The sequence below is a fragment of the Podarcis tiliguerta genome (assembly GCF_965153285.1).
Source record: "Podarcis tiliguerta genome assembly, chromosome: 4".
Lineage (NCBI taxonomy): Eukaryota > Metazoa > Chordata > Lepidosauria > Squamata > Lacertidae > Podarcis > Podarcis tiliguerta.
Window position 1 is genome coordinate 16,762,148 of NC_139537.1, and position 15,368 is coordinate 16,777,515.

General features: G+C 45.1%; 1 protein-coding gene across 3 annotated transcripts in view; it reads right to left on the reverse strand.

The window, feature by feature from the left end:
• The window catches only part of MTMR2 (myotubularin related protein 2), a 43,095-nt gene that overhangs the window by 8,618 nt on the left and 19,109 nt on the right, over positions 1 to 15,368 (reverse strand). For all 3 annotated transcript variants that reach the window (XR_014510186.1, XR_014510187.1, XM_083436490.1), the window contains exons 5-14: positions 14,256 to 14,366; positions 13,061 to 13,162; positions 11,176 to 11,259; positions 10,033 to 10,182; positions 8,897 to 9,085; positions 7,381 to 7,566; positions 5,151 to 5,357; positions 3,074 to 3,166; positions 2,063 to 2,176; positions 844 to 1,020 (exon numbers count right to left, since the gene is read on the reverse strand). Coding sequence is in view for 1 of the 3 variants with exons in the window: in XM_083436490.1 (XP_083292616.1) it covers positions 844 to 1,020; positions 2,063 to 2,176; positions 3,074 to 3,166; positions 5,151 to 5,357; positions 7,381 to 7,566; positions 8,897 to 9,085; positions 10,033 to 10,182; positions 11,176 to 11,259; positions 13,061 to 13,162; positions 14,256 to 14,366 (1,413 nt within the window). In the remaining 2 variants the exon portion in view is untranslated. The remainder of the gene's footprint in view (positions 1 to 843; positions 1,021 to 2,062; positions 2,177 to 3,073; positions 3,167 to 5,150; positions 5,358 to 7,380; positions 7,567 to 8,896; positions 9,086 to 10,032; positions 10,183 to 11,175; positions 11,260 to 13,060; positions 13,163 to 14,255; positions 14,367 to 15,368) is intronic.

Genomic DNA, 15,368 nt, shown 5'->3' on the forward strand with positions numbered 1-15,368 from the left:
AACAACCCTGTGTGAGAGACAGGGAAGGGAAGACCTCCCAGGGTAAGAGACTGGGATAGGAAAGGAAAGTTCCCAGGTGAGAGAGCTGGGAGGGTCCAGCTCTGTCTCTGTGGGATAAGAGTTCAGATCTACCTGGGAGAGAAGACTTTGTGTTTTTCTTTTTATGTTTTTCTTTTGGCTTAGTTTTTTTAATTACTGCAATGCAGTATGAAAAGTCTCAATAAAACTTTCCAACACAAAGAAAAGAAGAAAAAAGAGATAACACAGCAAAGTAATAACATGTAAACCATGGTTTTTTTAAAAAAGGTAAAGGACCCCTGGACGGTTAAGTCCAGTCAAAGGCAAATTGGGTGCAGTGCTCATCTCGCTTTCAGGCCGAGGGAGCCGGCGTCTGTCCGCAGACAGCTTTTCTGGTCATATGGCCAGCCTGACTAAATCGCTTCTGGTGCAACAGGACACCGTGATGGAAACCAGAGCGCATGGAAACGCCGTTTACTTTCCTGCCGGAGTGGTACCTATTTATCAACTTGCACTGGTGTGCTTTTGAACTGCTAGGTTGGCAGGAGCTGGGACAGAGCAACAGGAGCTTACCCCATCACGGGGATTCGAACCGCCAACCTTCTGACCGGCAAGCCCAAGAGGCTCAGTGGTTTAGACCACAGCACCACCCACCTGCGTTCCATAGTTAATCATGTCTGGCAAGGGCGCGAACCTATGGATCAAGCAAGCTTCTTGTCCAGCGGCTCTCAGCCCAAGCATGCGCTCAGGCTCTGAGGAGCATACAATGCAGAGAAACTTTGACCTCCCCAGTTTTCACCCCTTTCCTCCTCCCAGTCACCTTACCTGTGGCTTCATCCGCGGGTTCCACCTGATGTAGTAGCCTACCCAGAGTTCCAGGTGGCGCATGCTGGCCACGGGATACAAAACGTGGTTGGTGTAGCTGGCATAGAGGGGATTGGTGAAGTCTTCGAGCTGGCTGTTTATATAAGACCACAGCGAAACCGTCTTTTTGGGAAGGCCCTGAAAAACAGGAGGGAAGACGGATGCTTTACTGTATTGGTGGCACTTTAGGAGAATGCCTTAGCACAGTTCTGGGGAGTTTTAGCAACTTGCAGATTTAGGACTACTATTTCCATTATCCTTGACCAGGAGTCGCTGGAGGGCACCATGTTGTCTACTGCCTGCTTTGTAGAAGAGGCATGGATCTTCTATTTATTTCTTTTCCCCCTTAAGATTTTATTAAAGCCTTTAAACATGGATCCACATGTGGTGGAACTGTAAAAATATCAGTTTTGGGAAACGATTTATAATGAACTTAAGAAACTGTTTAAATGCTCTTTCCCTAAAAAGCCTGAAGCCTTCCTGCTAGGAATTATGGGTAATCAATCTCTCTTCACAGGGAGCTTTCAAAAAGGTTCAGGAAATTCTTTATGTATGCTACAATAGTTGCCACAATTCTAATCGCAAAAGATTGGGAGAAGCTACCCCCTCCAAACCAGCCTGGCAAAATAAATTAAGAGAGTACGCTGAACTAGTGAGACTATCAGCAAGGTTTTGAGACGTTACAGATGAAAAATTTACCAGAGTGTGGGACACCTACAGAGTTTATGTAAAAGAATATTGTCAAAATATCAATCCAGGTTTTGATTGAGTTTCTGTCTGTAATTATTCTGTGTGTTGATTATTTCTGTCATACAGTTTTAAAACCAATAAAGCATTAATAAATTAAAAAGATGTTATTAAAGCCTTTTCATGATACAATAAGATAAAAGGAACCAATCTCAATAAAAACCAAAGCAGAGAAAGAAAGAGAAAAGAAAACGCAGAGTCCTCTCTCAAAAGGAGCTCTCAAATCTTGTCTCACCCAGAAAGTGGTAGACCCTCCCAGATCTCACCTGGGTCTCACCTTAGGAGCTCTTCCCTGCCTCTCACTTGGGGTCCTTCCATCCACCCTCATGTGTGTGTAACCCGCGGGCCCCAACGACGGTAGGTAGGAAAGCAAAATGTTTTCTTTTTTTTTAAAGCAGCCCATGGGGTTTGCGGATGGTTGTTGCTGCTTTACCTCTTTGACTCTCTGCTGCTCGCTGTTACACAGAAACGTCCCAAACAAGCAGCTGTACAGGTGGTCCAGGACGGTGATCAAGAAGCACTCGTTGAATTCAAAGGCGGTGGGAAACTTCAAAAGACAAGTGGTTGAGATTTTGTTTTCACTGGACACTTCCCCAACGGGACATGAAAACATTATTCCTGCAAAGTGTTTATACTCAAGAGAATATGGGGCTGGGGAATATCGATGAGAGGAGAGGGAGAAGGGAGGGAAGGGAGAAATGGACCACCCCTCTTTTGACACCCAGTTAAGAATTTTATTTACAGGATTTATTGACCGGTTTCCACTGAGAGATCTCAAATCTATTTTATGTATTTACAAAAAAAAACAAAACAAAACAAAACTATTTATACACTATTATTCTCTCTCTCTCATACATTTATGGAGTGGTCATTATCACATCTTGTGGTAATGAGTTCCACAACTTAAATTACATATGCGTACTTTGTGCTTTAAAAAGCAACAATCCCCAAACACCACCCTTGTACCTAAGTAATTCGAATCCTCTCCCAATAAAGGTAAAGGTAAAGGTACCCCTGCCCGTACGGGCCAGCCTTGACAGACTCTAGGGTTGTGCGCCCATCTCACTCAAAGAGGCCGGGGGCCAGCGCTGTCCGAAGACACTTCCGGGTCACGTGGCTAGCGTGACATCGCTGCTCTGGCGAGCCAGAGCCGCACACGGAAACGCCGTTTACCTTCCCGCTAGTAAGCGGTCCCTATTTATCTACTTGCACCCAAGAGTGCTTTCGAACTGCTAGGTTGGCAGGCGCTGGGACCGAACAACAGGAGCGCACCCCGCCACAGGGATTCGAACCACCGACCTTTCGATCGGCAAGCCCTAGGCGCTGAGGCTTTAACCCACAGCGCCACCCGTGTCCCAATAAAAGCCCCTTATTTTAAAAAAACACAATAAAAATCCCAAGCTCTGTCCCAACAAAAGCCCCGTATGTACCCCTAGAAATCTACCTGTCTTGTCATCTGCCAGACACAGTCCACAAACTGGAGGAAAACAGGAGATCGGTCTGCATCTGCATGGTTCCTGTCTCCGTGACCGACTCTCTAAAACAAAACGAGAGGCCACAGGATGTGTATCTGAAAACCAGTATCGTTTATAGAAATAGGAGTCGTACAGATTAAATCGGGCAAATCACCAGTGTGCAGAGTCTACTCTGAGGATGACTTACCTGGATTAAGCCCTAAATGCGAGAGGAGAGCATAAACAGACACAAAGTGACATACAAATTCATTTGACAGGCATGGATGTACACTTTCCTACCATTTCTGTTCCATAACGTATTTTTATTCTCTCTATGTTATAATATATTCATGCTTTTAAATGTACCATACTTTTCTTTTTCCAATAATTTTTAATATTTTTTTTTCAAATATCTTAAACACAATTCAGCTTAACAATATTATTCTCCTTAAAATCTATATCTTATCCAAATTAACTTCCCTCCACCCCTCTTCTGGCTTCTCTACATTGCTCTTATTTAAGCGTGTTTACTATATATACATTCTATAAATGTCTATAATTCCTTAATAATTTTTTGTATTATACTTTAAACATACAATCCTTATTATATTACAGCATTACATCTTATGGTCTAACCAAATGCTTACAATAAACGTTCTGAGTTTTATTTCAGTCCTGTGAGTGTCTTTATTTATATACAGTTTTCTCTAAGTATACCATAAATTTGGACCATTCTTTTTGGGATGTCTCATCGTTCTGCTGTCGGATTCTTCCAGTTAGCCTTGCTATATCCGCATACTCCAATACTTTCTGCTGCCTAAATGTACTGTACTTTTCCATGTATCTGTCAAGTTTCTTTTATTCAAAAATCATGTTAAAAATTGGGGTTGTCTTACACATGGATAGTGTGTAGTGTCTTACACATGGATAGAGTTGGAGATTGTTATTGGTGGCTGCGGCAAGGGCTGGTGTTGACTGGGTGGGTGATTGACAGAGGATAGGTGGCTTTTCCGAGGCGTGCAAGTAGCATTGTCTGTCTGGCGGGTGAGCGATTTTCGGCAATCCCCCCCCCCCCCCGAAAAAGCTCAACAATCTCCGCCCCCATTTTCTTAATTTTGAGTCCCCCAAAATAGGAGGAGTCTTATACACGTATATAAAAATACAATAAGTTGTTTGGAGAACAATAAGTTGTTGTTGTTGTTTTCTCCAGTCCTTGAGAAAACTGGGCATATAGCATTAAACTTGTTACCCAAACTTCCTTGCCTTGTTTCCCTTTCGTAGACATTTTTGGAACTCCACCAATTCCTTGCCAACAGCCCTGGAGCCGGTGTCCCAGTTGTCTGCCCTCCTAAACCACCTCTTAAATCATTAAAGACAGTGGTTTCCCAATGGGTGGTCTGAGGATCTCAGGGGGTCTGTATAACCCACCCAGGGGGGGTCTGTGGCACAATTCATACAACAAAAACTACCATAAAGATATCAAAAGTTTCAAAAGTAGGAGTCTTGGCTTTGGCTTGGCTTTTGAAAAATAGGGGGTCTGAAGTATTTAGCTAATTGGGAACCACTGATTTAAGATATAGCAGAGAGGCATGTAATTTTAGGAGGTGAAACTTAATTTCTGCACTTTTCTTCAATGAGGGACCTTAAAAATATGTTTTTGGGTGTGAGGAATTCAAATCTGCTGCTATTTTTGTGTTTGAACAACATTTAACTTGGCAAGTCTTTGTCTGACGAAGAATCACGTAAACTTCTTTTGGGAAATGAAAGAATTTTAGTTTTACCTTCTGAAAGTGTCAGGTAATGCTAAATACTAATACTACTAATACTAGTGATATAAGTGCAAGTATTTGGCAATCGTTTTTAATGATTTCCATGCAATTTTTACACACGTTCCATTTACCAAGCAAAACAAAATTATATTAATTCAACCAAAACATCTTTTGGATTCCCTGGTCATGTTACAACTTTTTAGCACCCCTCATTCCTGGAATGCGAAAGCTGAAAAATTCACACACACACCCTAAATTTCAGCAGTCAGTTTGGTAACTCCAGGGGTTGGCGACTCACCAGCTGGAATCTGTGCCCGAAACTCAGCCATTCCTTCTCCACCAGCACCTGAAAGCCCTGGATTGTCCGGTAGTAGCCGTCTAGCATAAGCATGGCAAGTGAGGTGAGCTGGGCTGTCCGGTCCCAACCATCACTGCAATGCACGACCACGGAAGTCTTGCCCGACTCCACTTTGTCGGCAATACGAAGAGCGCCGGCGAGAATCAACTGGGGAGAAAAGAGAATGGCCTGACATAAGACAACATAAAGCCTCCCCCCTCCCCATACATGACAATTATAATTGAGAATGGGAACAAAGTCTTGGGTTTTTGTCTGCATAGCCAGGTTACAGAGGTGAGGACCGAACGAGTGAGAAAGGATGTTCCACAAGGAGCGATCACACGTCTTTCTTTCTTCTTTTTTTACAATTTTGCAACCTGCACGTGTTAGAAACTCAGGTACATAAGCTAGGCGCCCGACAGCTCCTTAAACCAGGGTTACATTCGCCAAAGCGGAATGCCTGGTTCCCTTTTTGGGGCCGGATAATACGTCTTTTGTTTGTTTGTTTTTTGGAAAGAAATGTTTACTTACATTTTATTGCAGGCAGCATACACAGCATAAAATAGTATGCCAACTAATGCTGCTAAGTTGCATTAAAATAAAAATTGGTAGTCTTAGCTAAGATGGTAGAGAGGGTTTTTTTTTTTATTCTTAATAAATATTTATTTTATTAAGGATTTTCTTGTTGATAATACGTCTTTTGGGTTGCTGAAATTCATTCTGATTGTGAAGATGGAATAAAATGGATAGAACTCTATAGGATGTGCTGCTAGTGTGTGAAAACGGTCAAGATCCAAGGACCCCCAGGCCTGCACCTCCAGAGGTTGGAGACATCAGGCGCCATGCTGGCGCAGGGACATCTTCACTTGGTCGCAAGTGGACAATAGCAAGGTGCAAAACGCGCCTGGCAAATTTCGAATGCTGGATGTGTGCATTCATGCTAGAAAAATGCAACCTGTGCTGCTGATGGAAGTAGTGCTAAGCAAATCAGTCTCTTAAGCTTAAGCCAAGAAAGAGTATTCTCTATAAGATTGAATATCAATATACGTATCAAGACTTTGAGATTAGACTGCTGAAGAAGCCCGGAAAACTATCTTGGGAGTGTGCTACCTGCAAGCCCCAGTAAAAGGGCCCCATTGGGGGCGAACAGCGGCCTTTTGACTACTTGGACTGCCAGGGCGAAACAGGTGCAAAAAGCCAGCACCCTGTCATCTACAACTTCATTGTCTACAACTTTATTAACATCTATCTACAACTCTACTAGCATCTCTCGGTATTGTGAATATCACCAAAATTACCTTTTGTTGGTATCGTCATGAACTTATCTAAAAAACTGAGTTAAGCATTTGAAAAATCTATTGAAACCAGACATTAGTTCATTTTAGGCTGGGTAGTTTGCAAGTCTTTGTGGCTTTGTTTAATGTTTTGTATTTTTCTCAGAAGGTTGATGAAGTATGTATAATTATAGTCCAACGCGTATGTGTGCATTCAGCAATATATAAAAGCACACAGAGGGCCCCGCTGGATCAGGCCAATGGCCCATCTGGCCCAGCTCTCTGTGTTCACAGTGGTCAACCGGAAGCTCACAAACACAACCTGAGGGCAACAGCAGCCTTCCCCACAACAGGTACTCAGAGCCACACTGCCTCCGAAAATGGAGACACAACACAGCCACTGATAGCCTGATCTTGCATGAATTTCTCTAGTTCTTTCCGAAAGCTGTTGGCCATTGCTACCTCTTGTGGGAGTGAGTTCCACCGTTCCAGCTAGGGGCAGCTGCTTTCTGTCTCAAAAGGGACAACTTGTGAGCATTTCAAGACTTCCTGCTCCTAAGGCTCATCATCTACACACTCCTTTAACAAACCACATATTTTTCAGTTTTGTCTTCTCCCTCCCTCTTTCAAAAGGTGGGGCTGGGGGAGAGACTTCTTTTGAAGAGGCAGCCAGGTTCCTACATAAAACACTCAGATGAATTAAGCTTCCACTCTCGATGGTCTCTTACAGCAGCTTCAGCAAGGTCACAGAATATCTAGGCTTCTGCATCTCTGACGCTGCAATTTGCTGGTGCTGCAACCTGCCAAGGATGGGGGGAAGTTGCCGAAACCACACCGGTAGGAGAACCCACACATTGCCATTCACACACACACACAAACAGACACACACACACACACACACACACACATCAACGTACCTTGATATGTTCCAGCCAATGGGTGGATTCCAAATTAGACAGCCAGTGTGTCTCTTCTATGTTGGGATAGACAATCTCTTTCAGCTTCCTCAATGACTCTCTCATAACGTGGATATTATGGATGTCCAGGAAAACCAACTCTGCGTTCTGATAGGCGTCCTCACTTTCATAACCTCCTCCTTTGGCCTGAAGAAGAAAATGAAGGTTAGACCGCCTTTGTCCCGAGTAAGACCCTAAGCCTGCAGGTTGAACTTTCGCCTAGTGTGTTGCCCTACGGCAGGGAGAGGGAATCTGTGGTGCTCAACAGATGTGGCTTATGGGATAGGACCATCCAACTTTTTAGAATGCCTTTTGGGGAAGGAGTGCTACATTAAAAAATGCTGCTTTGATTTACCACTCTTTTAACTCTACTGCCCCTTTCTAATTGTATTTTTAATCAAGTGTTCTGCTGGGCTAGATCCAAGCCTGCCCTTCTTGGCTCAAGACCCCGGCTGCATATATACACAGAGCACATGGCTTCCCCCGAAAGAATCCTGGTAACTGTAGTTTGTTAAGGGTACTAGGAATTGCAGCACGGTGAGGGGTAAACTACAGGCCCCAGGATTCTTTGCAGCCCCAGCGAAGGCACCTGCTAGAAGAAGAACAATTATTGATCAATTCCTCCTCCTTTCCTTTCTTCAAGTTCCAGAACAATCTCCCACACTTATCTGGAACCTCCAACCCTCCAGAGAACATTTCTGGGAGGAAACAGGGAGGGAGAATCTTATACAGTATCAGGTTTTCGGTTCGTTTGTTTTTGATTACTACTCAGATTCCTCAACACAGTTGGGTAAGGATGGGGAACCTTTTACAGCCAGGGGCTTCTATTCCCCTTTTTGGGCAACATTTCAAGGGCCACATGCCAGTGGCAGGCAGGGCCAGTGCCAAAAGAGGGTGCAGAAACCAAGGAAAACCTTACTTCTGCACACCAGGTGAGTTTTTGCACACACTTATACACCCAGGCGGGACGCGGGTGGCGCTGTGGGTTAAACCACAGAGCCTAGGACTTGCCGATCAGAAGGTCGGCGGTTCGAATCCCCGCAACGGGGTGAGCTCCCGTTGCTCAGTCCCTGCTCCTGCCAACCTAGCAGTTCAAAAGCATGCAGTGCAAGTAGATAAATAGGTACCACTCCAGCAGGAAGGTAAACGGTGTTTCCATGCGCTGCTCTGGTTCACCAGAAGCGGCTTAGTCATGCTGGCCACATGACCTGGAAGCTGTACGCCGGCTCCCTCGGCCAGTAAAGCGAGATGAGCCGCAACCCCAGAGTCGGCCACGACTGGACCTAATGGTCAGGGGTCCCTTTACCTTTACCTTTATACACCCAGGCATTATCAGAGTTCAGGCAAACCAAACCAGGTCCACTGAGTGGGTTGGGAAGAGAACAGAGGGCCGGACAGAGGGGCTCTGAGGGCCACATCTGGTACCCAGGCATGAGGCTCCTGACTCCTGCTGCTGGGAAAGGCACGATTATCCAACCTTGTTGGCTACAGCGTTCACACTTGGCCTGGCATCGAAGATGAATATCTTGTGGGACTGAGCGTTGGAGTCCATGACGGACTGCAGATACTTCTCGTCCTCTTTGCTCCGTTTCCCGCTCACGCCCACCATCGGCTGGCTGCAGCGCGTGACCGTGGCTTGGCTTTCCGGGTGAATCCAGGACAAAACCTTTGGAGGAGAAAGAAGGCTTTATTTATTCAAAATAAAAACAAATACAAGGTCGAAGAAACAGACCATACATTTAAAGCACTACGACGATGCTTTAAACGGCCATGGCTTTCCCCAAAGAATTCTGAGAGCTGTAGGTTAAGGTTGCTGAGAGTTGTTAAAGGTAAAGGTAAAGGGACCCCTGACCATTAGGTCCAGTCGTGACCGACTCTGGGGTTGCGACACTCATCTCACTTTATTGGCCGAGGGAGCCGGCGTACAGCTTCCGGGTCATGTGACCAGCATGACTAAGCCGCTTCTGGCAAAACCAGAGCAGCACACGGAAACGCCGTTTACCTTCCCGCTGGAGCGGTCCCTATTTATCTACTTGCACCTGGGGTGCTTTCGAACTGCTAGGTTGGCAGGAGCAGGGACCGAGCAACGGGAGCTCACCCCGTCGTGGCGATTTGAACTGCTGACCTTCTGATCAGCAAGTCCTAGGCTCTGTGGTTTAACCCACAGTGCCACCCGTGTCCGAAAAAACTTTTCTTTTACTTACGTGTAAACTGCTGCATATTTGGACTGTAAACTGCTTTCAAACTGCTAGGTTGGCAGGAGCAGGGACCGAGCAACGGGAGCTCACCCCGTCGCGGGGATTCGAACCGCCGACCTTCTGATCAGCAAGTCCTAGGCTCTGCGGTTTAACCCACAGCGTCACCCACGTCCCTATGCTGTGAGTTGTTAGGAGGCCTCAAATAATTTTTCGAGGATTTTTTTAGAACCCCAGAACGGTTCAGCAATCAATCTCTCTTCACATTGAACTCTGGGAATTAAAGCTCTGGGAGGGGAATACGGGCCTTTAACTACAACTCCCAGAATTCTTTGGAGGAAGCTGTTTAAAGCGGTACCGCGGTGCTTTAAAGGCATGGTGTGGCTGTGGCCACAGTAAGAGACAACGTTAAGCTCACAGGTATGCGTCCCCTGGACCGGAATGCAGCTACCCGCTTCAGCTCCTCGTCCGAGATGTTGGCAGGAACCACCAGGAGGGCAGGGTAGGTGTCGCACAGTTCGTACTGCTCGTTCACCTTGGTAATTCTCCAGCTTTCATTTGGAATCCCCTGTTTTGGAAAGAGATAGAGATGTTTGGGCTTCCCGTTCCCATCATTCAAATGGAATATAATAATATAATAATTCTTTATTATTTATACCCCGCCCATCTGGCTGGGTTTCCCCAACCACTCTGGGCAGCTTCCAACAGAATATTAAAATACAATAACCTATTAAACATTAAAAGCTTCCCAAAACAGGGCTGCCTTCAGATGTCTTCTAAAAGTCTGGTAGTTGTTTTTCTCTTTGACATCTGATGGGAGGGCGTTTCACAGGGCGGGTGCCACTACCGAGAAGGCCCTCTGCCTGGTTCTCTGTAACTTGGCTTCTCGCAAGCGAGGGAACCGCCAGAAGGCCCTAAGCACTGGACCTCAGTGTTCAGGCAGAATGATGGGGTGGAGACGCTCCTTCAGGTATACTGGACCGAGGCCGTTTAGGGCTTTAAAGGTCAGCACCAACACTTTGAATTGTGCTCGGAAACGGAAATGGAAGCGCTTACATCAATACCTGCCTAAAATGTAACAGGAGACAAAGGGAGTAAATATACTAGAGGAATGCAGGTTGTTGGGGAACAACAGCAGAAGAAGGTTTAGTGCTTATGTCCCAACTGATCCAACAGGACGCTGATAGTAATAATAATAATATTTATACGCTGCCTATCCAATTAGTTTGCCTCAGCCACTCTGGATGGCTCCAAGAAAATATTTAAATAAAACAATAAAACATCAAACATTAAAAACTTTCCGATACAGGACTGCCTCCAGATGTGTACAGAAAGTTGTGTAGTTATTTATCTCCTTGACATCTGGTGGGAGGGGGTTCCACAGAGCAGGCGCCACTACCAAGAAAGCCCTTTGCCGGGTTCCCTGTAACTGGACAACCCAGCTTGGACTTGGGTTAATAAGTTCACCTACAGATCAGAGGTTCCTCAAGCCTAAATCAATAGTATACAATTTTGACATACAGGAAGGAGTGTAAATCAGAGGTAGAATGGAGGTGCTTACCTGCCTCCTGTACTCCACAACAGGATCATAAACCTTCCAGCCATTTTCTGGGAAAACTTCTTTGTATTCAAATGCAAAAAGAGACTTAAAAACAAGAGAGAGAGAGAAAAAATCAGTTCTTTTCAGCTCATTTTCCATTTTATTAGGCATCTCCAATAACAATTTCTGCACAGTCTTTTTTGTTTCTATAACACTGAGGCATGAACGAAAAGAAACTGTCTTTGTACGTTGTAATTAACACATCGGCGTACACTTCTTCATATTCCTTTGTATTCTGATCTATTACCTACAAAATCTTCAAGGGAGTGAAAAGGGGGGGAGAAAAGGGGGCTGGGGAGAAAAGGGACTTTGTGTGAAAAGAATTAATTTTTCTGGCAGTGTAAATACAGAGCAGTCTTTCAAGGCAACATCACATGGCTGACACCTATTCCGTTTTTGTGGTGGTTGCCTATGGCAGCCATTTTGTGCCAGCACCCAGAGCACAATTATAATTCTAGAATGATAGAATTACAGAGATGTAGAGTTGGGAGGGACCCGAGAGTCATCTAATCTAATCCCCTTCAATGCAGGAATCTCAGCTGAAGCATCCATGACAGATGGCCATCCAACCTCTGCTTAAAAACCTCCAAGGAAGGAGAGTCCACAACCTTCCAACAGAGACCATTCCACTGTCAAACAGTTCTTACTGCCAGAAAGTTCTTCCTGATGTTGAGTCAGAATCTCCTTTCTTTTAACTTGAAGCCATTGGTTCGAGTCCTACAAACTTTAATTATCATTAAAGTTATGACCTGCCCTTCACCAGCAAGTCTCAGGGCAAGTTACAACAATTTAAAATTCAAAATTAATTCACCTTACGAGTATCCTGGCTTTTTAAAACCAAAAACAGCCATGGGATGATCATGTTTTGTGGTGCGCTATGAGGAGGTTACAATCAGAGGTGGTACCAGTATTTTTCACCTCAGAAATGGCGAGGGTGTCAGGATCTCAACTGCCTCAGTTTGGATGACAGTGTGCAGTTATGCTGTAAGCTAAACCAGTGATGACCTGGAGGGTTTCTGCCCGAGTCTAAGGCTGCAAGCACCAGTAGATTTCCCCCAACATGCTCCAAATTGCTGCTGGGAAGCTTGGGGAATAAAAGTTCCCAGGTCTCCCAGCTCAAGATTAAGCCGGAGCCACTGGGAATTATTTTACGGTGTACCAGATTTAACATACACTAAAAGAGCAAGAAGAACATATGTTTAAAGAGGACTGGAAAACGTTTAATGAGTATGTGGAAAATAACGGTGTACAGCTGAAAACGCTGGAAGCATTAAGATAAATTCAACAGAGTAAATAATTCTTGATGGATGTAGTGGTAGAAAACCAATTGGAATGGTTATTGTAAAATATGCAGGGATGCAAGATATGCAAAATGAACCATGGAAAGAGAAGAAGGGAAGTTGCTGGATATTTTAAAATTTGTAAAATGTTTATTTGAAATTGTAAAGCAGAAAAATTAATTTAAAAAAATTTACTGATGAAAGATTGTCATCCACTATGACCCAAAGTACCGTATTTTTCGCTCTATAAGACGCACCAGACCACAAGACACACCTAGTTTTTGGAGGAGGAAAACAAAAACAAAAAAAATCTGAATCTCAGAAGCCAGAACAGCAAGAGGGATCGCTGCGCAGTGAAAGCAGCAATCTCTCTTGCTGTTCTGGCTTCTGGGATAGCTGCGCAGCCTGCATTCACTCCATAAGACGCACACACATTTCCCCTTACTTTTTAGGAGGGAAAAAGTGAGTCTTATAGAGCAAAAAATACGGTAATTTATCTCTTAAGAATGGCTAAATTCATGTCGATTTTACCATGTGCGCCACAAGAGCAAGAGAAAAGCACTTACCAAATGATTTGACACGGGAAAAGCGTATTTTGTCAAGTTCTCAAATATGGACCTTCTCGTGCGGCCCTCGGGGCGGTGCGCAAACCGGAGATTCCGGACATCCTGAAAAATGTTAGGCCAAACTCAGCAGACCAGCCTTCTGCAATCGGGTGCCCTCCAAATGTCACTGGACTACAAATCCCATCGTTCCTGACCACTAGCTACGCTGGTGGGGGCTCTTTCTTACCCCCAAGTAGAACTGCAATATCTTGAAGGGGAGAGTTAGACACAGCAAGAAGAGCACCTACATGACTTTAAGGATCAGACATCTCACACTTGACTTTACGGTGCAGAGTAGAGCCTTCTTTGGCATCCCAAGGGCCTCATATTTCAGTTCAAATAAGAACAGATGCCAACGACAGAAACAGATGAGTCGTTCCCATGATGGACTGAAGGTCTAAAAGGCTTGGGATTGGTTTTGCTATGTTTCTGTGCATCTTCTGAAACCTCAGTACTATTGTTGTTGGCCTCTATCTGTATCAAGAGACAATGGAGTATGCCTCCAGGGGTGAAGGCAAACCGATGTGTTAGCAGCACCAAGAGGACCTCCCAGGGGTACAAGCCTGGGCAGTGTGTATGGAGGTTTCAATATAGAGCACTGGGGGAAAAATATACCGTATTTTTCCATGTATAAGATGCCCCCATTTATAAGAGGACCCCTATTTTTTGAGCCCCAAAATTAAGGAATAAATAATTGCAGCATTCTGTGTACAGTGGGCCCACGGATTACATTACCCTTGGGTAACATAACTTTTGGGTTGTGAATACGGCAACCATGGAAGTGTATTCTTCTGGGTTTTGCCACGTGCTCATGCACAGAAGCAGCGCCTCTACTTGCGGATTTTTTGGGGTACGTACGGACCCCTGGAACGAATTACATTTGTATCCAGAGGGTCCACTGTATAAGACAACTCCCAGTTTTAAACTAAAAAAATTTGGGGAAAAATATGGTCTTATACATGGAAAAATACAGTATTTTCTTCTTGGTTTAGCCAACTCAGCTTCAAGTCCTACATGGCAGCTTTCTGCAGGGCTGCTCTATTTCACGTCAGCAAAGAGGAATTAAAAAACATGTGATTTTTAGGAACATAACAGACCACTGCTGTGGGACAAGAACGTACCCAAAATTCACCAACCATAGATGGATCTGCTTTACCTTACACACAATCTCAAGGCCGTATGAATTTTCGCCGCGGCTAGAAGCGCCTCCAATTTTCTCCACTCTGTTGATCACTCCCAGAGGACCATCAAGAACAAACGGAGGGTCCTGGGGAAGAAATGTAGTGCGTTAGTGAAAAGTCTAAAACCTCCTAAAACAAAGTACAGCCGTACCGTTCAACTTCCAAAACGTTCGGAAACCAAACCAAACCCTTCAGAGCAAGGCCATACATGCGGACAAGGGGGGAGAAATTCCATGGAGCAAGTGGAAATCCTTGCACTAGGCAGGCATGTCCAACGCCCAAGAGAATGCGATCTACTCCCAGTATAAAAAAAGGGCAGTGATCTACCCATTGTCATTGGAGGAGGAGCGTGTGTGGGGTGGGAGGATTGCACAGAGTTTTTCAGCTTTCCCCCCGTAACTTTTTGTTACGATAAGGATCCTGTGATCTACCAGGATCAGCTGGGGATCTACCAGCAGATTGTGATCTACTGGTTGGACATCCCTCCACTGGGGGATATATTTACCCTTTTTTCGCCCTATAGGACACACCGGACCATAGGATGCACCTTGCTTTAGAGGGGGAGAACAAAAAAATATATATATTCTCCCCCTCTCTGCTCAGCGCCCCTTCAGCCAAGCGGGAGGAGAAACGGAGCCCCTTCCATTTCTCCTCCCGCTTGGCTGAAGGGGCGCTGCGCAGCTCTCCCTCTCTGCTGAAGCCAGGAGAGTCTTGCTCTCCCGGCTTCAGCAAAAGGAACCTGAAGCCTGTGGAGCGCAGCGGGAACTCGCACTGCGCTCCGAAGGCTTCAGGCGGCTATTCTGAAGCCTGGAGAGCGAGAGGGGTCGTTGCGCACCGACCCCTCTCGCTCTCCAGGCTTCAGCGAAAGCAACGCGAAGCCTCCGGAGCGCGGAGGGAGCGCTCCCTCTGAGCTTCGGAGGCTTTGCGTTACAATCGCTGAAGCCAAGGAGCCTGCAATCACTCCATAGGACGCACACACATTTCATCTTAATTTTTGGAGGGGAAAAAGTGCATCCTATTGAGCAAAAAATATGGTAGTTGGAAACTACTCAATGACTATACAGTCATACCTCTTGTCACGTTTGCTT